At 40.7% G+C, this 25350-nt stretch overlaps 1 protein-coding gene across 3 annotated transcripts in view; it reads right to left on the reverse strand.

The window, feature by feature from the left end:
• Nucleotides 1-17944: 17944 nt before the first annotated feature.
• The window catches only part of kiz (kizuna centrosomal protein), a 39839-nt gene continuing 32433 nt past the window's right edge, over nucleotides 17945-25350 (reverse strand). For all 3 annotated transcript variants that reach the window (XR_002470760.2, XM_021584620.2, XM_021584622.2), the window contains exons 14-15: nucleotides 19320-19366; nucleotides 17945-18964 (exon numbers count right to left, since the gene is read on the reverse strand). Coding sequence is in view for 2 of the 3 variants with exons in the window: in XM_021584620.2 (XP_021440295.2) it covers nucleotides 18870-18964; nucleotides 19320-19366 (142 nt within the window). In the remaining variant the exon portion in view is untranslated. The remainder of the gene's footprint in view (nucleotides 18965-19319; nucleotides 19367-25350) is intronic.

The raw sequence follows: 25350 nt of genomic DNA on the forward strand, positions 1-25350 counted from the left end.
GTTTCGATTCCCAGGGCCTACCATACGTCAAAAATATGCAAACTTTGACATTTAAAGTGGTAATAAGGCTAAATCAGGGCTGCTCAGATGGTTTTGTTTGTCACTTTAGCCAGGTACAAGACGCACTCATGCACTCATACGAGCCATATTGTATCGAGTCCCATTGGAATTCAAGAAGATTGATGCATCATGACAGATACATATTCAGCCATAGTGAATCAGGAGCATAGACCCCCAAGCAAAATTGACTCTGGTATAAAATCTAGGTGATGTTTGGAGCAACATGTAAACACAATCAACTTTATCTATAGGGGTTCAGGTTGATTAAATGACACTGCTTTGGTTTCAGCATCAGAGGCCAACAACTCAAATCTTGGCTAAAGCAAAGATACTGTTTCACTAAATGTGTTGATCAGAAAAAAAGGCTGTTTAACTCACCATAATGGTTCCTGATGTCTTTGAAACAGCCTAAGCTTGTTTAATCAAAAGCACAGCCTTTGTCTCCTCGACACACATACCCAGAGAAGCTGTCAAAGAGACCACAGAATGAATGACTGTTTAATTGAGGCCTATTGAGACAGAGGATCAAATGACCTTGCTTTAAATTATTCTTCTCTGATAAAAAAAAATTAAAGTGGAGTAGGGGAGAATGGGAGAACGGAAGGTGCACACTCGAAACTTGTCCAGCGAGCGAGAATACATTACACAAAGACCCAGTATGCAAATAACATTCTGCAACCATATTATTGTTGGTGAGGGTTTAACTTTGCCACTTGCTTTCATGTGAATCTTCTTCCTTTCAATGATGATTCTAAATTCCTCTCAAGACAAAAAAAACAAGAAATTGAGACAAACACGCTTTTGAAGTTGTAACACTGCATCCAAACTGTGGTGTAAATGAGTGTGTAGAGTTGAGGAGCAGGCAAAAAATTTGAATTATTTTCGACCCAGAAGGAATGTTTCATTCAATAATTCGATTTTTTTTTGAAACCCTCGAAAAACAACCTAGAAATGGCATCATATTGTTAGTCAAAGTGAGACTGAAACTCGTTACTCATGTTTTGTTGTTATGATCTATACTCCTAACAGTACCGTCAAGATTCTGCCTTCTCACATCATTGTTGTTCAACTATTTAACCAAAAAGCTGAATAGTTTTTTTTCGGGCAACAGTGATGCCTTTTATATTGACAAAGTCCTCTGTCTAGTAAACTACATAATGTGCCTGCAACAAACCCTTGTCTGGCTGAATCCGCATACTTCAGTCTTCAGAGGACTGCAGATTATACACAAAACATTCAGTATTATGAGATAAGTGAAGAACATTGGGTAACACTTTATTTGGATAGTCTATTTGTAGATCAGTAACATTTCAACTAACATTTTATTTATTTATTTAAACTTAACTAGGCAAGTCAGTAAAGAACAAATTCTTATTTACAATGATGGACTACCCAAGCCAAACAGACAAACCTGGGCAATTTGTGCGCTGCCCTATGGGACTCCCAATCCCGGCCGGTTGTGACAAAGCCTGGAATCGAACCAGGGTCTGCAGTGACACCTCTAGCACTGAGATGCAAAACCTTAGACCGCTGAGCCACTCGCCACACTATCTACTACCCCTAATCCTAGTCCTAATCCTAACCTTAACCCTTATCCTAAACTTAAACTTAACCCCTACTCTATCCCTATACCTAACCTTAAACCTTACTCTAACCCTTATTCTAAATGTAACTCTAACCTTAGGAAGCAGTTGCTTATCAACAAATAGTTTGTTGATAGTATGACCATCTGTAGAGCATCTACAGATGGATTATCAGGACAGTCCAAAAAGTGTGACTGAACATTGTATTAAAATTTGAACATTTCTTCAGGTAAAATACATCTTGACAAAAATGTTGATTATTCTGGGTGTCAAAAGTGTCAAAAATGACCCGTCCCTATCATTAGCAGTAGAGAAAACCCCCTAAATGATATTTTTTCAATTTGAAATTTGATGACTTTTCCTAGAATGACCCCAACATTAGAAAAAGTGAAACATCGCCTTTGTTCATATTTCATTTTTGACCCAGCGGTTATAAAATAATTTACACACCACACACACACGCACGCACACACACGCACGCACGCAAGCACGCACGCACACACACACACACACACACACACACACACACACACACAAACACACACACACACACACACACACACACACACACACACACACACGATGAGACATTGAGATTGTATGCTAGAGATTGAACTCAGACAAAACTAAAACTTTGTTGTGCATGTGCAGCATCTCCCCTCCAGGACCCCCCCGTACATGACTTCACAGACAAATTAAAAACTACAGTGCCTTGCGAAAGTATTCGGCCCCCTTGAACTTTGCGAACTTCTGCCACATTTCAGGCTTCAAACATAAAGATATAAAACTGTATTTTTTTGTGAAGAATCAACAACAAGTGGGACACAATCAGTAAGTGGAACGACATTTATTGGATATTTCAAACTTTTTTAACAAATCAAAAACTGAAAAATTGGGCGTGCAAAATTATTCAGCCCCTTTACTTTCAGTGCAGAAAACTCTCTCCAGAAGTTCAGTGAGGATCTCTGAATGATCCAATGTTGACCTAAATGACTAATGATGATAAATACAATCCACCTGTGTGTAATCAAGTCTCCGTATAAATGCACCTGCACTGTGATAGTCTCAGAGGTCCGTTAAAAGCGCAGAGAGCATCATGAAGAACAAGGAACACACCAGGCAGGTCCGAGATACTGTTGTGAAGAAGTTTAAAGCCGGATTTGGATACAAAAAGATTTCCCAAGCTTTAAACATCCCAAGGAGCACTGTGCAAGCGATAATATTGAAATGGAAGGAGTATCAGACCACTGCAAATCTACCAAGGCCGTCCCTCTAAACTTTCAGCTCATACAAGGAGAAGACTGATCAGAGATGCAGCCAAGAGGCCCATGATCACTCTGGATGAACTGCAGAGATCTACAGCTGAGGTGGGAGACTCTGTCCATAGGACAACAATCAGTCGTATATTGCACAAATCTGGCCCTTATGGAAGAGTGGCAAGAAGAAAGCCATTTTTTAAAGATATCCATAAAAAGTGTTGTTTAAAGTTTGCCACAAGCCACCTGGGAGACACACCAAACATGTGGAAGAAGGTGCTCTGGTCAGATGAAACCAAAATTGAACTTTTTGGCAACAATGCAAAACGTTATGTTTGGCGAAAAAGCAACACAGCTGAACACACCATCCCCACTGTCAAACATGGTGGTGGCAGCATCATGGTTTGGGCCTGCTTTTCTTCAGCAGGGACAGGGAAGATGGTTAACATTGATGGGAAGATGGATGGAGCCAAATACAGGACCATTCTGGAAGAAAACCTGATGGAGTCTGCAAAAGACCTGAGACTGGGACGGAGATTTGTCTTCCAACAAGACAATGATCCAAAACATAAAGCAAAATCTACAATGGAATGGTTCAAAAATAAACATATCCAGGTGTTAGAATGGCCAAGTCAAAGTCCAGACCTGAATCCAATCGAGAATCTGTGGAAAGAACTGAAAACTGCTGTTCACAAATGCTCTCCATCCAACCTCACTGAGCTCAAGCTGTTTTGCAAGGAGGAATGGGAAAACATTTCAGTCTCTCGATGTGCAAAACTGATAGAGACATACCCCAAGCGACTTACAGCTGTAATCGCAGCAAAAGGTGACGCTACAAAGTATTAACTTAAGGGGGCTGAATAATTTTGCACGCCCAATTTTTCAGTTTTTGATTTGTTAAAAAAGTTTGAAATATCCAATAAATGTTGTTCCACGTCATGATTGTGTCCCACTTGTTGTTGATTCTTCACAAAAATACAGTTTTATATCTTTATGTTTGAAGCCTGAAATGTGGCAAAAGGTCGCAAAGTTCAAGGGGGCCGAATACTTTCGCAAGGCACTGTATTTCAGACAAAATAAACATTTCTTGAAAGCATTGTTTACTAATGGGGAATGCAGTCAGAAGCTATAAAGGTGCTGCAGCAGGTGACAGACCCCCCAGTTGTCTCTTTGCTGAAGCCATGAGTGCACGTTTCAGTGCCCAATAGGTCGTAGATCTGATTTTTTCAGATGTCCAGGAGGAACTAGAGAACGATGGGGAAGAATACAACCCAGAGCACGATGCATCATCTTCAGATGAATACGAAATCCCCAAAGCTGAAAGAGAGACATTTTTGTCAAAGAACAGCAAAATAACATGGTCCTTCTCACCATATGACAACCAGGGCAGGATGGCAGCACAAAGTGTCATAAGGATAACCCCAGGGCCCACAAGACATGCAGTTGCCCATGCCCAGGACATCGCCTCAACATTCAACATGTTCATCACACCAGTTATCGAAAAAATCATCCTGGAGATGACGAATTTGGAGGGTTTCTGTAAATATGGAGACAACTGGAAAAGGATGGATGAGATTGACCTGCGTGCCTACATAGGGCTGCTAATCTTAGCGGGTGTGTATAGGTCCCGAGTCGAGTCTATGTGTAGTGTCTGGGATGCAGAGAGTGGATGGGTGATTTACTGGGCCACGATGCCACTGAAAGTCTTTCACACGTTCTCACGAATGCTACGATTTGATAACCGTGAGTCAAGACCTGCAAGACGTGTGCGAGACAAACTGGCGGCTGGCTATAAGAGAGGTCTGGGAGAAGTGGGAGGAGCCATAAGAGAGGTTTGGGAGAAGTGGGTGGAGCGTCTGCCATACCTCGACAACCCTGGGCCTGAAGTAACAGCGGATGAGCAACTGGTTCCATTCAGAGGAACATTTTTATTTTCATATCTGTAATGTAAGTGATATTCACTGTTAATTTTATGATGTATTGCTGTAATATCATTGAATTATGTGATAGTTTTCTGTGACACTGATACTAATTACTGATAGTAATTAGTCTCTTTTGTCAAAAGGTGGCTGTCCTTTCCGGCAGTATATGCCCAGCAAGGACTGGAAAACCAATACTATGTGCTGCACACGAGAAATACATCTGCAAAGTCCATGCACACACACCTGTACACTGTCCTACATGTGAGAAATACATCTGCAAAGTCCATGCACACACACCTGCATACTGTCCTACATGTGAGAAATACATCTGCAAAGTCCATGCACACACACCTGCATACTGTCCTACATGTGAGAAATACATCTGCAAAGTCCATGCACCCACACCTGCATACTGTCCTACATGTGAGAAATACATCTGCAAAGTCCATGCACACACACCTGCATACTGTCCTACATGTGAGAAATACATCTGCAAAGTCCATGCACACACACCTGCATACTGTCCTACATGTGAGAAATACATCTGCAAAGTCCATGCACACACACCTGCATACTGTCCTACATGTGAGAAATACATCTGCAAAGTCCATGCACACACACCTGCATACTGTCCTACATGTGCTAGTTAGAGTTGATTGATTTATGTTCTTGACGTTTTTGTTTCGTATCATTATCTTATTTTATTCGTATTTATTGTTGTTGTTTATACACCTTGTGGGTGGGGGCAATGGTTCAACAAATGGGAGAAGACTAGTATTTTGTAGTTGAGTTCCTCATTGTACAGTATTTAAGAATATATCACTATGTTGCCAAAAACATTCAATATTGTTATTGTTTCCCTTCAATAAAATGCATTCAAAACTACTTTCTGTACATTTCTGCTACTTTCTTAGACTATACAGGTGCTATCTCTTGCAAAAGAATTATGTTAACACCTATGCAGTACCTTCAGCAATAATAATAATAATAATAATAATAATAAACCTCTAATTCAGTAAAGAAAATAATTAGCCTTTTTCTCAGAAGTGGCTTCCATCTGGCTGTAGAAGTGCTGTAGAGACTGTTCTCCCATCTCAGCCAACCAACGTCCATCTTTCCCAGTTGTTCAGTTTGGTCAGACGGCCAGCTCTAGGCAGAATCTGGGTAGTTCAATATTTTTCAATCTCCAATTATGGAGACCACTGTGCTCTTGGAATCGTTCAAAACTCTAGAAATTGTTTGATACCCTTCCCCAGATATACGCCTCATCACAATTCTATCTTGGAGATCTACAGACAGTTCCTTGGACTTCAAGGTTTAGTTTCTGCTCTGACGTGCACTGTCAACTGTGGACCTTATATAGACAGATGAGTTGATTTCTAAATCATGTCCAAACAACTGAATTGGCCACATGTGGACTCCATTTAAGTTGTGACATCTCAAGGATGATCAAAGGAAAGTGGATGCACCTGAGCTTAAGTTTTAAATGTCACAGCAAAGGAGTGTGAATACTTACAGTTGAAGTCAGAAGTCTACGTACACCTTAGTCAAATACATTTAAACTCAGTTTTTCACAATTCCTGACGTTTGATCAGAGTAAAAACTCCCTGTTTAAGGTCAGTTAGGATCACCACTTTATTTTAAGAATGTGAAATGTCAGAATAATAGCAGAGTGAAGGATTTATTTCAGGATTCACATTCGCAGTGGGTCAGAAGTTTACATACACTCAATGAGTATTTGGTAGCATTGCCTTTAAATTGTTTAACTTGGGTCAAACGTTTCGGGTAGCCTTCCACAAGCTTCCCACAATAAGTTGGGTGAATTTTGGCCCATTCCTCCTGACAAAGCTGGTGTAACTGAGTCAGGTTTGTAAGCCTCCTTGCTCGCACACACTTTTCAGTTCTGCACACAAATTTTCTATAGGATTGAGGTCAGAGCTTTGTAATGGCCACTCCAATACCTTGACTTTGCTGTCCTTAAGCCACAACTTTGGAAGTATGCTTGGGATCATTGTCCATTTGGAAGACCCATTTGCGACCAAGCTTTAACTTCCTGACTGATGTCTTGAGATGTTGCTTCAATATATCCACATAATTTTCCTACCTCATGATGCCATCTATTTTGTGAAGTGCACCAGTCCCTCCTGCAGCAAAGCACCCCATAACATGATGCTGCCACCCCTGTGTTTCACGGTTGGGATTGGTGTCCTTCGGCTTGCAAGCCTCCCCCTTTTTCCTCCAAACATAACAATGGTCATTATGGCCAAACAATTCTATTTTTGTTTCATCAGACCAGAGGACATTTCTCCAAAAGGTACGATCTTTGTCCCCATGTGCAGTTGCAAACCGTAGTCTGGCTTTTTTATGGCGGTTTTGGAACAGTGGCTTCTTTTTTCATCCTTTCGCACCAAAGTACGTTCATCTCTAGGAGACAGACCGCGTCTCCTTCCTGAGCGGTATGACAGCTGCGTGGACCCATGGTGTTTATACTTGCGTACTATTGTTTGTACAGATGAACATGGTACCTTCAGGCTTTTGAAAATTGCTCCCAAGGATGAACCAGACTTGTGGAGGTCTACAATTATTTTCTGAGGTCTTGGCTGATTTCTTTTGATTTTCCCATGATGTCAAGCAAAGAGGCACTGAGTTTGAAGGTAGGCCTTGAAATACATCCACAGGTACACCTCCAATTGACTGAATTGATGTCAATTAGCCTATCAGAAGCTTCTAAAGCCATGACATCATTTTCTGGAATTTTCCAAGCTGTTTAAAGGCACAGTCAACTTAGTGTATGTAAACTTCTGACCCACTGGAATTGTGATACAGTGAATTATAAGTGAAATAATCTGTCTGTAAACAATGTTTGGAAAAATGACTTGTGTCATGCATAAAGTAGATGTCCTAACCAACTTGCCAAAACTATAGTTTGTTTACAAGAAATTTGTGGAGTGGTTGAAAAACGAGTTTTAATGACTCCATCGTAAGTGTATGTAAACTTCCGACTTCAACTGTATCTGTAAGGTCCCTAAAGTCAAGCAGTGAATTTCAAACACAGATTTCACCACAAAGACCAGGGAGGTTTACCAATGTCTCGCAAAGAAGGGCACCTATTGATGGATGGGTAAAAATAAAAAAGCTGACATTTTTGTGGTTGAAAAACGAGTTTTAATGACTCCAACCTAAGTGCATGTAAACTTCCAACTTCAACTGTATGTAAATGAGACATTTATGTATTTCATTTTGAATACATTTGCAAGAATTCCCAAAACCTGTTTTCACTTTATCATTATTGTCTATTGTGTGTGGGTGAGAAGGAAAAAAAAGTAATACATTTTGAATTCAGGCTGTAACACAACCAAATGTGGAATAATTTGAGGGGTATGAATATTTTCTGAAGGCACTGTAACAGACAAAACAACTATTTAATTCTGTGCTGAGGTGCAGATACAGGGCTTTCTGTCACGCCTGCTCCCGCACTTCCAGGGCGGCGCCAGGCTCGAGAGCGCCAGGCTCCCCAGCATTGCGCACTCCTGCCATCATCATTACGCACACCTGCCTTCCCCCGTCATGCGCATCAGCAATTATTGGACTCACCTGGACTCAATCACCTCTGTCATTACCTTCCCTATATCCGTCTGGTTCAGCGCTCTGTTCCCTGCTTTTGCATTGATTGTCGTCTGTCTTTGTGTTTCCCAGTTCTGACACTGTTCCTGTCCTGTTGCATGTCCGTTCCAAATTAAATGTTGACTCCCCGTACCTGCCTCCCTTCTCCAGCGTTGTCCCCTACAGCTTTCCCTGGTGGACCGAATACTATCAGTGTATTCAATACATATACATGTATAGGTTACTGCCAAAATAAAGGAAACCGTTGAGTAAATGAGTGATACAAAGTATATTGAAAGTAGGTGCTTCCACACAGGTGTGGTTCCTTAGTATATTAAGTAATTAACATCCCGTCATGCTTTGGGTCGTGTATAAAAATGCCCAGTTGCCCATTATTTTGGCTACCATGGCTAAAAGAAGAGATCTCAGTGACTTTGAAAGAGGGGTTTCAAAGGAGCATAGGGGGTTTACATATGTGTGTATGTGTGTGTGTCAGTCACCAGACCTCAGCTCAATTGAACACTTATGGGAGATTCTGGAGAGGCGCCTGAGACAGTATTTTCCACCACAATCAACAAAACACCAAATTATGGAATCTTTCTCGGAATAATGGAGTCGCATCCCTCCAATAGAGTTCCAGACACTTGTAGAATCTATGCCAAAGCTCATTGAAACTGTTCTGACGGCTCGTGGCGGCCCGACGCCCTATTAAGACACTTTATGTTGGTGTTTCTTTACCTTGTTTGGAGCCATGAAAAGGCTTTGTGGGAGCACTTTAGACTGGAGGATTTACCAAAGTGACAAACTAAAAGCATGTCCTTCATGTGTCCTTGAGATACTGTATGCAAGAAGTATACAGGTAAAATAAACAGTTGCCTTCCAGTGGAAAGGAATTCATCTTACATGGTACAAAAAGGCATAGAGCTTCTTTATATTAGGCATTCTCTGCTCCAAGAGGGAACTCTTTGGAGATTTGATGGAGAGTGAATTTTTCATTTCTACAGCACTTTCGGATGCCTCAAAGACACTGCGGGGCATTTTAAACAGGAACATAGGCCTGCCCTACAGGGTGTTGCTCATAGAATTGCAAGACACAACAATCTAGTCATTCCATTTCAAGGTTTTATTAGTTGTATGTAGAGGATACACATCAATAGAGGCTCCTCAGAGGCGGAAGGGGAGGACCATCCTCCTCAGTGAATTTCATAAAAAATAAAATAGTGAAACTTTAAAGTTATACTTTTTAGATAAAACTAAACTAAATATATTCACGTCACCAAATAACTGATTAAAATACACGGTTTTGCAATGAAGGTTTACAGTAGCCTCAGAAGACCTCTGTAGGGTAGCACCACAGTGTAGCACCAGCTAGTTTCTGTCCTTCTCTGGGTCCATTGACTTCCTTACAAAACATAGGAGGCTCATGGTTCTTACCCACTTCCATAGACTTACACAGTAAATATGACAACTTCCGGAGGACGTCCTCCAACCTATCAGAGCTCTTGCAGCATGAACTGACATGTTGTCCACCCAATCAAATGATCAGTCAATGAATCTAGTATTGAAAGCATAAGCTACAGCTAGCTAGCACCGCTAGTAGTTGACTAGTTAACTAAAATAGAGAGAGAGACAACAGTTTAACAGTTTTGAACAAATTAAGTTATTTCAAAATTAATATGAAGCAAGAGAGAGAGAGAGAGAGAGACCTAGCTATATTTGGTTGTGGTTTTTTAAAACTTTCACATAGCTAGCGAATGCAGTTGCCTAGTTTAGCCTAGCTGGTGTCGTGACATTGTATTAGTTAATGTGACAACTGTTGCTCATCGAATGATTAAAGGTTTCCAATTGCGTGATTAACTGAATCAAGCAATTATTAACTCATTAACCTGGGGCACCATGGGAAAATTTGTTTTATTGAGTTTCTATTTCCAAAATGAACTCAAAGAATATCAGAATATCGATTTTACAACAGCCGCTAATTAATCAGTTACCTCTACAGTCTCGTTCTGAATGTTGCATAATCCGGGAATCTGCACGGACCCGGGTCTCACCAATGAGTTCGTACCACACCAATCTTAGTTGAAAGAAAGCTAAAATGATGATAAAAGATATATATAGACAAAAACACATTCTAGGCTATGGATTAGAACTTAGTATAACGGGCCAACACACTATGGCGCGTGTTACCCAAAATGGGGATTTAAAAGAGAGAGAAAAAGAGAAAGTACACGAGAGAAATATACATTTGGGTGAATTTGTCAGCTATGCTTATTCTAACCCTAGCCTTGCCCCAAACTGCTGCTCTTATGGGTCAGAATATAATGATGTAATTACGTGGGGAAGGTCTCCGTGGATTCTCCGCGTGGACCGTTCGGACTGCTCAATGACGCACTTCTCCGGCGCAACTCTTTGGTTGTCCTCACGATGTCAGTGTCCTTTTGGCTTAGGAGTCTGTTCCCTCGCCCTTGCTCTGGAAGGGCTCTTCTGAGGACAGACAGCTCTGTAGCTCAGGGCTCACAGCGTAGGAATGAAACAGTGTAGATACCACAATTCGATGGAGAGTGGAGGTTAGGTGGTCCGGCTTGAATTCACCCGCTTAGACACAGCTACTCATCCGTAGCTTGGGTAGAAAAATATTTATTTGTCTTCAAACTTGTGTTGCGTTTTGGGTTCGTTGACTTTTTAAACCTCGGCTGTAGCTTGGGTCACTTAGTCTCATCTTTAAATTCTTCACTCACAGGTTTTATACCCTCGGGTCAGAAGTGGGCGTAACGGCCTTTAGGGCAATTCTCTGGGCGTACCAAGTTAACAGGCAAGGTCTAGATTTGACTCAAATCCAATTTTAGACAACTAACTTCACATTTCATCTTTACCAAAGCATTCTCTTTGATTTTGACATTTTCCACACTACGTACAATATATAAACATCAAATATATACTAGGTAAACTGTTGCCGTTACAATGTTTTCGTAATAACGTCATCTATTAACCTTTAATAACAAAACAAATATGACATACATTTTCATATTCCATCTATCATCATGACCACCATTGTGGCTGACGGAAACCATTGTTCCAAAGTCCCTTTATTTCATGTTTAATGTTCTGAGGCTGGTTCTCCAAATTGAGGGGACACAGGAATGTTGTGTGGCCTAAGATTTACCAGGGACGTGAGGGGTCATAAAACCCACACATCTTCATACCCCTAGATCTCTCCTCCTCTGTTGGGGTTGAGAGATAATCTCTAGGGTTGTGGTCTCCTGTAACCTGACCTGATCAGGACAGTCATGACACTGGCTATGGCTATCCAACACTGGAACTCTTCCAAGTCAAGGTAAGATTTAGATTTTATAAATGTATTGCCAGCGGGGCCCACCGGTGTAACTGCTAAACTACTTTCTGACTGTACACTGTATACTGCATGACTGTAGAGGGTTTACTAATGCGTTAGTTATAGTATGTTGACTATGAGAAACAGTGACATAGGCCTACACTCTGAATAATAAAAAAATATGAATCCCGTATTGGTCTTTCACAGTAGGGCAAACACAAGCTGTACTGTGCAAGTAGGCTAATAGTAGGCCTACCATTGAAACAGATTCATGTAAAAAAAAAACGCACAGGTTTTCAGATTGATGCAAATAATCATGATATCATTCTGACAGCTACTTTGTAGCTACCATAGTTAACATTTCATTTGGGAAAGCCTTCCCATCTACCAGAATATGGTTAGGCCTATCATTAGCATGGCTCTAGTTTTTCTATTCCTTAATTGTTTGAAACCTGGATGTTTTACTTCATATTATGAGGCATGTCTTACTTTACTTGAAAGTAGCCTATAGCCAAAATCCCACCATAGAAACGTGGAGGCAATTATTTTTTTAATAAAGACTCACTCATAGGCTTTCTCTTGTTCTATTGGTTTTCTTTCAACTTTCTTTCATTGTCTAACAGCCAAATCATATTAGCAACCCATGATAGTTGCATATTTAAACCCACCTCTTTCAAAATATATAATGGATAGTTCCAGCTCTGTCCATGAAACCGCTCACATGTGCGGCGCACATTTTAGAACAGTTTTGCTGCCAGAAAAGGCTTCGCTGATAGCCTGTGGTAGCAGTGGTAAGGTGTTGGGACTGCTGTTGGGACAGCTTTCTGTAGGCCCTAACAGTTTATGGGCACCGTTTGTCACTGTTGTAGTCCAATCAATGTATTGTTTAGTTTTGTGTTGTGTCGTGTAGTGTAGTGAGTTTGCCCCACGATTGACATGCTAAAACCACCACTGCACACACACATGGTATACACCATCCAAGAAAATGCTTACTTGCAGGTTCCTTCACAACAATGCAACAAATTAAGAAATACAAAAAATAAAAGAATATGATCATAAAGTAAATGGCTCAGTAGAATAAAATAAACATTTTAGCATAAGTATACAAGAAGGCAGAATTTATTTAAGTGATAATGCCGGAGAAGCAGGTGTTTGGAGGATATATTGGCACGAGTGTTAGGCCGGAGACGAAGTCAAGAAAATGTGCTCTCTAGTCAGGACACTGTTGTTCAGAGGAGCTAGCCAACAACACAGCTAACCCAATCACTTCAAACGGAAGCTGGAAAGACTGCAAACTAGCTGCATTGCGTTTAATTTTACCTGTTTCTATTGACATTTCTTTCTATATATCCATAAAAACGATGCCAGCTGATGCATGATTTCGACTGGCTAAGAAAAGCTGTCTGCCTGTCTGTCTCATCCCGACAAGTTCAATATTGAAACAATTTCAATATTTCAATATTGAAACAATGTTGCAAATGTCGCAGAGACAGACAGGAAAAGTGTATCAATTGTTCAGTAACCAGAGTCTGGTAGCGGCAGTTGTGGTGTGTGTGTAGCATGAATGTACTGTATACAGTATGTGTGTGTGTGTGTGCGAGTATCTGTACCCTGCTGAAGGTGTCGCAGGTGTTCATTACTTTATGGTTTAATAGATGCAAATCAAAGCTACTTTTTGTGTAATTGTAAACTTAGAAAATTGAAAGTGAGAAAGAGAACAATTCCTGACATAGCTTATTGAGAGCAGTGGTCACATACAGTATATATTTTACTTTATGGGGACTGAATGCTGAGTTAAGGCTTGCAAGGACAGACCAGATACAAATTCAATTAGCACTAAGGTGTGAAGTAAAAGGTGTCGAGGCCTTTGGGCCCAACAAGTGGCAGGAGTCTTTGAAGCATCCTCTGAAGCCCTGTCATGATGTTCAAAGACCATTCACTGGAATTTTCTACAATAACTAAATAAAAGCTTCATTTTACTATTTTCCTCATGACTCCTGCATGCTTTGTTGACTACAAACTTTCTTAACCCAACCGTGGGACAGACTATGTGTGTTCCCACACTCGGGACTCTGACTCTCTATTGGTTACACAGACATTTGCCCTCCCATCCTATCCTTAACCACCTCTCGCCGGCTATATATTCATGTTACCTGAGGAAATTGCTGTACAATTGTCGCGATCATTATAATGAGTGGACCGAAGCGCAGTGTGATCTGGGTTCCACATCTTTTTATTACTAAGTGAAACTCACAGCAAAACAAAACAATAAATCTCAAACTAAACGTGAAGCTAAAAATAGTGCTAACAGGCAACTAATCCATAGTCAAGATCCCACAAAACACAAAGGGGAAATGGCTGCCTAAATATGAGCCCCAATCAGAGACAACGATAAACAGCCTCTGATTGGGAACCATACCAGGCCAACATAGATGTATAAATCACCTAGATAACCCACCCTAGTCACACCCCGACCTAACCAACATAGAGAATAGAAAAATCAGGAAAATTAGAAATAAGTGCACTCAGGCTATCCGGAAGGCCAAAGGTAGTTAGTTCCCTTAAGGAGCAGTTCTCTCTCTGTGGGTCTAACCCCAAGAAGTTCTGGAAAACGGTTAAAGACCTGGAGAATAAACTCTCTCCCTCACAGCTGCCCATGTCCCTTAATGTTGATGATGTGGTTGTTACTGACAAGAAGCACATGGCTGAGCTCTTTAATCACCACTTTATTAAGTCAGGATTCCTATTTGACCCAGCCATGCCTCCTTGCCCGTCCAACGTTTCCTCAACTTCCATCCATTCTGTGACTATCCCCAATGCTTCTCCCTCTTTTTTCCCCTGCCCCGCTACCATGGCAGCCATGGTTCGTCCTTTATTTAAAGGGGGAGATCAAGCTGATCCTAACTGTTATAAGCCTATTTCTATTTTGCCCCGTTTATCAAAAGTGTTGGAAAAACTTGTCAATAATCAACTGACTTGCTTTCTTGATGTCTATAGTATTCTCTCTGGTATGCAATCTGGTTTCCGCTCAGGTTATGGATGTGTCACTGCAACCTTAAAGGTCCTAAATGATGTCACCATTGCCCTTGCATCTAAGCAATGTTGTGCTGGTATTTCTATTGACTTGGCCAAAGCTTTTGATACGGTAGAACAGTGGTTCCCAAACTTTTTATAGTCCAGTACCCCTTCAAACATTCAACCTCCAACTGCGTAACCCCTCTAGCACCAGTGTCAGCGCACTCTCAAATGCTGTTTTTTGTCATCATTGTAAGCCTGCCACATACACACTATACGATACATTTATTAAACGTAAGAATGAGTATGAGTTTTGTCACAACCTGGCTCGTGGGAAGTGACAAAGAGCTTTTATAGGACCAGGGCACAAATAATAATATAATAATAATCAATCATTTCGCTCTTTATTTAGCCATCTTACATATGAAACCTTATTTGTTCATCAAAAATTGTGAATAACTCACTACAGGTTAATGAGAAGGGTGTGCTTGAAAGGATGCACATAACTCTGCAATGTTGGGTTGTATTGGAGAGAGTTTCAGTCTTAAATCATTTTCCACACACAGTCTGTGCCTGTATTTCGTTTTCATGCTAGTGAGGGCCGAGAATCCACTCTCACATCGGTACGTGGTTGCAACGGGCATCAGTGTCTTACCAGCGTGATTTGCCAAGGCAAGAAACTCTGAGCGCAGCCCTATCCAGAAATCTGGCAGTGGCTTCTGATTAAATACAATTGCAATTTTGATGAGGCTCTTGTTCAGATATCGGTAACTGAACTGTAGGCAGGGCATGAAAGGGATAATGAATCCAGTACCTGCGTAATTGCGCACCCAGCTCACTCAGGTGCTTCGCATATCACATTTGACATTTTCCGTAAGCTTGAGGTAATTTGCACACAAAAAATCATATGATGGAAAGACCTGTGTGTTGTCCTTGTCAATGCAGACAGAAAAGATCTCCAACTTCTCAGTCCTAGCCTCAATTTTGTCCCGCACATTGAATATAGTTGCTTAGTTTCTTAGTGTCCCACAAGCTTTCTCTACCCGTAAACTTGTTCTAAACACCTCCAAAACAAAGGTCATGTGGTTTGGTAAGAAGAATGCCCCTCTCCCCACAGGTGTGATTACTACCTCAGAGGGTTGAGCTTGAGGTAGTCACCTCATACAAGTACTTGGGAGTATGGCTAGATTGCGCATTGTCCTTCTCTCAGCACATATCAAAGCTGCAGGCTAAAGTTAAATCTAGACTTGGTTTCCTCTATCGTAATCACTCCTCTTTCACCCAAGCTGCCAAACTAACCCTGATTCAGATGACCATCCTACCCATGCTAGATTACGGAGACATAATTTGTAGATCGGCAGGTAAGGGTGCTCTCGAGGGGCTAGATTTTCTTTACCATTCGGGCCATCAGATTTGCTACCAATGCTCCTTATAGGAAACATCACTGCACTCTATACTCTTCTGTAAACTGGTCATCTCTGTATACCCGTCGCAAAACCCACTGGTTGATGCTTATTTATAAAACCCTCTTAAGCCTCACTCCCCCCTATCTGAGATATCTACTGAAGCCCTCATCTTCCACATACAACACCCGTTCTACCAGTCACATTCTGTTAAAGGTCTCCAAAGCACAAACATCCCTGGGTCACTTCTCTTTTCAGCTGACTGCAGCTAGCAACTAGAAAGAGCTGCAACAAACACTCAAACTGGACAGTTTTATCTCAATCTCTTCATTCAAAGACTCAGTCATGGACACGCTTACTGACAGTAGTGGCTGCTTTGTGTGATGTATTGTTGTCTCTACCTTCTTGCCCTTTGTGCTGTTGTCTGTCCCCAATAATGTTTGTACCCTGTTTTGTGCTGCTACAATGTTGGTGTTATGTTGTGTTGATACCATGCTGTGTTGTCATGTGTTGCTGCCTTGCTATGTTGTTGTCTTAGGTCTCTCTTTATGTAGTGTTGTGTTGTCTCTCTTGTCGTGATGTGTTTTGTCCTATATTTAAATTGTATTTATTTATTAATCCCCTGTCCCCGCAGTAGGCCTTTTGATAGGCCGTCATTGTAAATAAGAATTTTCTCTTAACTGACTTGCCTAGTTAAATAAAGGTTAATTAAATAAAAAATAAAAAAAAATATTTGCAGCCTGCTACCACTGTGTCAATCAGGAAAAGTTATCTTCCAAGCTATTTATTGTGGTGTTATACACCGAGTATACAAAACATTAAGAACACCTTTCCATGACAGACTGACTGAAAGCTATGATCCCTTATTGATGTCACTTGTTATATCCACTTCAATCAGTGTAGATGAAGAGGAGACAGGTTAAAGAAGGATTTTTAAACCTTGAGGCATGAGATTGTGTATGTGGGCCATTCAGAGGGTGAATGGGGAAGACAAAAGATTGAAGTGGCTCTGAACAGGGTATGGTAGGTTATGGTAGGTGCCAGGCACACCGGTTGTAACAAGAACTGCAACACTGATGGATTTTTCTCGCTCAACAGTTTCCTGTGTGTATCAAGAATGGTCCACAACCTAAAGGACATCAAGCCAACTTGACACAACTGTGGGAAGCATTGGAGTCAACCAGGACCAGTGGTTGACTCCAATGTGGAACGCTTGACACCTTGTAGTCCATCCCCAGATGATTTGAGGCTGTTCTAAGGGCAAAAGGGTGTGTGTGTGTGTGTGTGTGTGGGGGGGGGGGGGGTGCAACTTAATAGGAAGGTGTTCCTAATGTTTGGTATACTCTGTGTATTTTGTACAATATACCTCCTCTCACAGAGTTATCTGCTGCACCAAGTATCTGTTGACCTGCTCCTTAACACGGATATTATGTTAGGGAGCCTTTTAGCAAACTCCAAATTATCCCGACACATTCCCTTTCTGCGTGAGGTGCAGGGCTGGCTGAAGCCATTACTGGTAATGAGTGTGGAGTCCTACTTTAGAAGGTTCAGGCATATAAAGTCACCTAAAAGCTGACTAATGGAATCCTACCGATGTACTGAACGCCAGGGGCTTTTACAATATTACAACATAACATGGCTTTGCAAATGTTCAATATTCTATAGACATGATACAGATTAACTTTCATGTACGATTCAGAAAGGCGACCTCTCACAAGATAGGAGTAACAGGTTATTTACAGAACTGGAAAACAGGCTCAGGGCCAGTGGAGATGCTGCATGGTTCAGGTGAATTTATTTCCAAGGCATTTTAACTAGTGTAATGAATAGTCACTGTCATTGACATGCACTGCCACTTGAAGGGTGAAAAGGAAAAGGGTGGATGGGAGGAGGGAGGTTGATGGGTTTAACAAACTGCATGTTTTTTTCCACAAAATTAATTATTATGTCTTTTGAGTACTGTATGTCTACTCGACACATAATTTGATCACAAAGCATTATACAAAAATAGAACACGAAAACATGATTGTACTTCTTCTGAGCAATAAAAAATGAGTGAGTTTGAAATGTCATAGCAAATGAAAAGGCCCATGGGAAATGAAAAAGGAAAAAGAATACAGGTCTGATATAATCATTGTATATAAGTACAACTTGTTTCAAAAACATACATTGTGATCATTGTGGATCTGTTAACACGACGGTACATCTTGTCCTGGGCGATGGGCCACTTCAACAGGTCCGCAGGTCGTTTGGTAACATCCAGAGTGGCCATTGTTCTTTGTCATTTCACAGGTGACTCACGTCACTACACTCAAGCATGCTAGATGCAGACCACTCGGAGATGCTAGCAGCATTCAAAATGCATGATTTCCAGCCTAGTGCAAACAAATCGCTTCAAAAGACCCGTTTAATCTATTTCAAGCTGTTATTATGAGTTGTAAGAGTCATTCAGATAAAGAGACTGAAGCAGGGTTAACATCGTGTGTTTGAAAACTCTTCACATACTTTAACCATAGTAAGAGGTATCAGGTTTATCATTATACCTTTTTTTATGATACAGTATGCATACAGTTTACAACGTAGATAGAATTTAGTCGGGTAACAAATGGAAGAAAAATAAACAGTATGCAGATGTTCTCTAAAGCGCTTTCTCTCAGCAGCTTGTGTTAAGAATCCCTCTTCTCAGGTAGTCAGTCCTAAAAATCCTCAGAGTTGTCATTGTTCGTATTGTATTGAGGGCGCAGAGCTGCTTCTATCTCGGAGTTGCTGTCGTCTGACTCTCCCCAAAAAGCTACAAAATAAATAACAGACCCAACATTTGACGCCTGAAACTGAATCATGAAATCCATAAAAGCAGAGATGGGGGGGTGTATTCAAATGCAAATAGGAACCGATAGTCATTGTGAAATGCATACTAATTACACATGTAACATGGCTATTACAGAGAGCAAGATCTTGAATAATTGTCCATGTGCCCTTTTGGATCACACCCATTTGTGATCCATACTAAGATGGATGATTCTGACATTGGCATAACATCTCACGTGGTTCACAATATTGCTAACAACTAGCTAGCCTGCTTGGAGATATGACAAAGATAGACAGCATTATTTTTGCTTTGGCTTTGTAATGCATTCTAAACTCACCTTTAGACTGTACAGCAGAGTAGGTTTTCATTTTTGTCGTTTCTCTCCTGAAAATACAAAGAAAACAGTCAATAGCCCTGTGTTTTGTTGATAGAGCATCATTTCAAGAAGCAATAGTTAATTGTGACGGTGGTCTTTCACATTGAGAGCACTTAAGATTTCAAATGTGTATGGCAGTTGTATCCAATAAGGAAAACCTCACCAGTTGTGTCAAAAGACACACAAACCTTTTATAATCTCATACAAGAAACAATGGTTCAGAATTCACACAAGTCAAGCACATAACAGGTAAATAGCCTTAAAGGATAAAAACATTTATATTGTTGCCACACAGTCAGTGAAATCCTAGAAAAACCATCAATACAGCTCAGTACATGTCCCATCAATCAAACGCACAACTCACACCGACAAATACCTTGTTTCTTGTACCAGTGCCCTTACCAAAATGTGTATCTAACACACACGTTACAAGGATGCCTATCCAAACATGGAGGAGCCAGACTTCCAAGCCTAAGCCCGTTTTAAAGGAAAGGAAAACCAAAGGGAACTTCCTTGACTCCTGTTCTAATCGTGCTGAAGGACTTCCACAAGCCCCCACTTTATTCAGAAGTGGTCCAAAGACAGGGTTGCTGGGTTCCCATAGCATCAGTGATGTCGCTATGTAAATGTAGGACCCCTGAAAAGGCTTTGATGTGCCTTGATGCATATGCAGTAGGCCGTTCCACTTTTAAAGGCCTCTTCAATTTACATCATCACAGGGCCTATTCACAACCACCACAATACATCCCAATCATCTTTCGGGTTATCGTATATCCATATGGCCAGTTGTTTATATTTTCATGTCCTACGGTGAAAGTCTTCTCTTTGAGATGTAACAAAAATAGGGCAGAGTTTGCTCTCTCTCACATATACACACACACACACACACACACACACACACACACACACACACACACACACACAGGTTGTGTTGATTCATCTGCATCCATGTGTCCCTCAATTGAAACGCATGACCCCTTTGATTGCCATCCTCACAATTACCCCCTTCTCCCCAAGCACAGCCTTGGCAGAGCCAAATGTGACTGCTGTACATCGAGTATATGAACTCAATTATGTTATATATATATTTTTTTTTTAAATCCTCCCAACTCCCCATTTCTAACAGTGAGAAGATTGCTTTCCAATACAATGCATTCAATTATGTAGCCGGCATAACTATTACGGTGTGACCATCACATTCACATATCAATAAGCTTCCTGGCAGATATTTGGATGATGTCTACCTCTTGCCTCAATGCAAAAAAAAAGAGAGTATAACTCTGAAAACCTTTGGCACTCCGAGCAGGCAAATCAAAATAGAGCCAGTCAAAAAACCAAGGTCAAGAAAGTAGATGTGTGGGACGAGGCAAGGACGCAATCACAAATGATTAGCCTGTCTGCATCTTAAAAGGGCACCTTGCAAACAGTATGTCCTTCTGAAACCCAGAGCAAGGCTTTTGTTGGGGGCCTTAAGGCTTTTAGATTACACCTTTTATGTTCAAAAAGGTACAGATTCAGATATGATTCAATTAGATATTCTTTAAGCAAGAAAATGGCGAAATGTAACATTAATTTATTCAGACTAGACAAATACACAGTGCCTTCAGAAAGTATTCACACCCCTTGACTTTTTCCACATTTTCTTGTATTACAGCCAGCATTTAAAATGGGTTCAATTGAGATTTGTCACTGGCCCACACACAATACACCATAATGTCAAAGTGGAATTGTATTTTTAGACATTTTTACAAATTAATTCAAAATGAAAAGCTGAAATGTCCTGAGTCAATATGTATTCCTCCCCTTTGTTATGGCAAGCCTAAATAAGTTCAGGAGTACAAATTTGCTGAACAAGTCACATAATAAGTTGCATGGACTCACTCTGTGCCACGCCCTGACCTTAGAGATCCTTTTAATTCTCTATTTGGTTAGGTCAGGGGGTGACTAGGGTGGGATATCTATGTTTTCTATTTCTTTGTTGGCCTGGTATGGTTCCCAATCAGAGGCAGCTGTCTATCGTTGTCTCTGATTGGGGATCATATTTAGGCAGCCTTTTTCCACCTGTTGTTTGTGGGATCTTGTTTTTGTGTAGCTGCCTGTGAGCAGCCCAGAAAGTCACGTTTCGGTGAGTTTCATATTTATTAAACATGTGGAACTCCAAGTACGCTGCGCCTTGATCCATTCATTCAGACGAGCGTGACACTCTGTGCAGTAATAGTGTTTAACATGATTTGTGAATGACTACCTCATATCTGTACCCCACGCACACGATTACAGTTGAAGTCGGAAGTTTACATACACCTTAGCCAAATACATTTAAACTCTGTTTTTCACAATTCCTGACATTCAATCCTAATAAAAATCCCCTGTCTTAGGTTAGTTAGGATCACTTGATTATAGGAATGTGAAATGTCAGAATGGTAGAGAATTATTTCAGCTTTTATTTCTTCCATCACATTTCCAGTGGGTCAGAATTTTACATACACTCAATTAGTATTTGGTAGCATTGCCTTTAAAATTGTTTAACTTGGGTCAAACTCTTCAGGTAGCCTTCCACAAGCTTCCCACTAAGTTGGTTGCATTTTGGCCCATTCCTCTAGACAGAGCTGGTGTAACTGAGTCAGGTTTGTAGGCCTCCTTGCTCTCACACACTTTTTCAGTTCTGCCCACAAATGTTCTATAGGATTGAGGTCAGGGCTTTGTGATGGCCACTCCAATACCTTGACTTTGTTGTCCTTAAGCCATTTTGCCACAACTTCAGAAGTATGCTTGGAGCCATTGTCCATTTGGAAGACACATTTGCGAGCAAGCTTTAACTTCCTGACTGATGACTTGATGTTGCTTCAATATATCCACATAATTTTCCTACCTCATGATGCCAACTCTTTTATGAAGTGCAGCAGTCCCTCCTGCAGCAAAGCACCCCCACAACAGGATGCTGCCACCCTCGTGCTTCACGGTTGGGATGGTGTTCTTCGACTTGCAAGCCTCCCCCTTTTACCTCCATAACGATGGTCATTATGGCCAAACAATTTTATTTTTGTTTCATCAGACCAGAGGACATTTCTCCAAAAAGTATGATCTTTGTCCCAATGTGCAGTTGCTAACCGTAGTCTGGCTTTTGTATGGCGGTTTTGGAGCAGTGGCTTCTTCCTTGCTGAGCGGCCTTTCAGGTTATGTTGATTATAGGACTGGTTTTACTGTGGATATAGATACTTTTGTACCTGTTTCCTCCAGCATCTTCACAAGGTCCTTTGCTGTTCTGGGATTGATTTGCACTTTTCACACCAAAGTACATTCATCTCTAGGAGACACAATGCGTCTCCTTCCTGAGCGGTATGATGGCTATGTGGTCCCATGGTGTTACTTGCGGACTATTGTTTGTACAGATGAACGTGGTACCTTCAGGCGTTTGGAAATTGCTCCCAAGGATGAACCAGACTTGTGGAGGTCTACAAATATTTTTTCTGAGGTCTTGGCTGATTTCTTTAGATTTTCCCATGATGTCAAGCAAAGAGGCACTGAGTTTGAAGTTAGGCCTTGAAATACATCCACAGGTACACCTCCAATTGACTCAAATTATGTCAATTAGCTTATCAGAAGCTTCTAAAGCCATGACATTTTCTGGAATTTTCCATGCTGTTTTAAAGGCAGTCAACTTAGTGTATGTAAACTTCTGACCCACTGGAATTGTGATACAGTGAAATAATCTGTCTGTAAACAATTGTTGGGAAAATGACTTGTGTCATGCACAAAGTAGATGTCCTAACCGACTTGCCAAAACTAGTTTGTTAACAAGAAACTTGTGAAGTGGTTGAAAAACAAGTTTAATTGACTCCAACTTAAGTGTATGTAAACTTCCGACTTCAACTGTATCTGTAAGGTCCCTAAAGTCAAGCAGTGAATTTCAAACACAGATTCAACCACTTGACCAGGCAGGTTTACCAATGTCTCGCAAAGAAGGGCACCTATTGATGGATGGGTAAAAATAAAAAAGCTGACATTTTTATATCCCTTTGAGCATGGTGAAATTTTTTTAAACATTTTTTGCTTCTCATTGAGAGATTGTTTGATTTAGGGAATACCAGACAGATAAAACTGTAATTACACAACGCACACACACAATCAATAGTTACATGGTCAAGTCATAATTTTGGGAAGTGCAACCTTGTTGTTCTGACTACACAGTTTATCCATAAGAGCATTCATGAAGTCTTAGTGCAAGGTGAGCTTCAAATGAAATGTTTTTAAAAACGGTCTGTACTATTCAGAAAATTGGCACTTGAAGTGAAAGTGGAACAGCAAAGAGTGTCTTGTCGTGATGTGTTTAGTCCTATATTTTTATTTTAATCCCAGCCCCCGTCCCTGCAGGAGGCCTTTTGCCTTTTGGTAGGCCATCATTGTAAATAAGAATTTGTTCCTAACTGACTAGCCTGCTGCTACACTAACATAACTTGTCAAACACAGTCCCTCTTATTTTGGATTGTGACGTATTTTACAAAATTATACATCAGCTGTTACGGCATTGCATCCTAGGCTATGACATCTGAAAACACAGACATAATCAATATGCATGTATATATTCACATTCCTTTTTTAAAAGACATTTACAGCAACATGTTACTTCTTCTCCCCGCCACTGTAATGACGGTAATAAATACATGTTTCCGGGGAATAAATTGGACTATTCTTTTATAACTTCCGCAGGCAGCATGGGAATGATCCGTCAGCTGCTCCACTTCAGACAGGGACCGGACTGATTTTCAAGACTGGTCCATTACCATAGAGAGCCCAGGATACCAATGACCCCTTCAAATCTGATATTACATTTCCATAAACATTTATGCCAGTTCATATTGTGCTGAGTTTCCCTTAATTGAGGCAATGATCTGAATATGTAAGACAGACTGGGCTGGCCACTGTTTTGCACTCTGGTAGACAGAGGTGAACGTAATGTGAAAAATGCTGCAAATTATAGCTACCATTGAAATGCCTCCTTTTTGGAGAGTCTCCTTCCTGGATATGTGATTGTTACATATTACTGTTTACCTTATGTTATATCAACATTACAATAAGGTTTGTGAGCAGGACTGGCATCCTTCATTCACAACTTCATGATTTTTTCCCTAACATTTGATTGTCTATCATTAGGTTATAGGCCTTGTAGAATTAAGAATTGTATGATACATTTGGTACAAAGGAAATATCAATATAACCAATCATGTCTTAGCCCTTATAAAATAATTCCATAATTACAAATCCGTATTATCCCACTGCATGTGAAAAAGCAGACTTTATTGTTCCCCAATTCGACATACTTATTGCTAGTGTCTAAGTAAAGGAGACCTAGACCTATGACTGCCTCCTTCGCTTCTCATATGCTATCTTTTCAAACTGCACTATATAATGATTGTGAATGTTTTTGTAATGAGTTCATTGGAATGAAGGTAATTTGATGATGTTCTTCCATAATGGAAAGCTATACAGGGTGGTGGATTCTGTCTGGAAAAATAATGCTTACCTTGCATTTCATATACTGTTAGCACAGCCTGTTAGAGAATGCTGCCTCTATTTACACTGTCTTTTTTAAGCTCCTAACACCCACACAGAAATGCTAATAGCACAGGCACTCTAGCACAGCATTTGTCTAAAGGTAAAGGGAAAAAAAGAGGGAGACCCATCACCCCATCACTCCCATCAACTCCTACTCCCTTCCCAGCTATGACCCACAGCTAAATTGTTTAGATGTTGAATAAAGCAGAGGATTATAGTAGGATGGAGCACTCAGGGGATTCACCGATTCCACTCTGTGCTCTCTAATGTATGAGTGCTCTCTGCTGGCCATAAAGGAAAACTGCAGCACTGGAAATAGTGCCACAGATTCACACTCGGGTACATTCATTGATAGTAGGTGGCTCCTTCATTGGAATCAGAGCTGCTTGACAGAACAGAACATATTGACTGACAGAAATAAAATTGAATATTTTTATTC

The sequence above is a fragment of the Oncorhynchus mykiss genome, chromosome 25 (assembly GCF_013265735.2).
Source record: "Oncorhynchus mykiss isolate Arlee chromosome 25, USDA_OmykA_1.1, whole genome shotgun sequence".
Taxonomy (NCBI): Eukaryota; Metazoa; Chordata; class Actinopteri; order Salmoniformes; family Salmonidae; genus Oncorhynchus; species Oncorhynchus mykiss.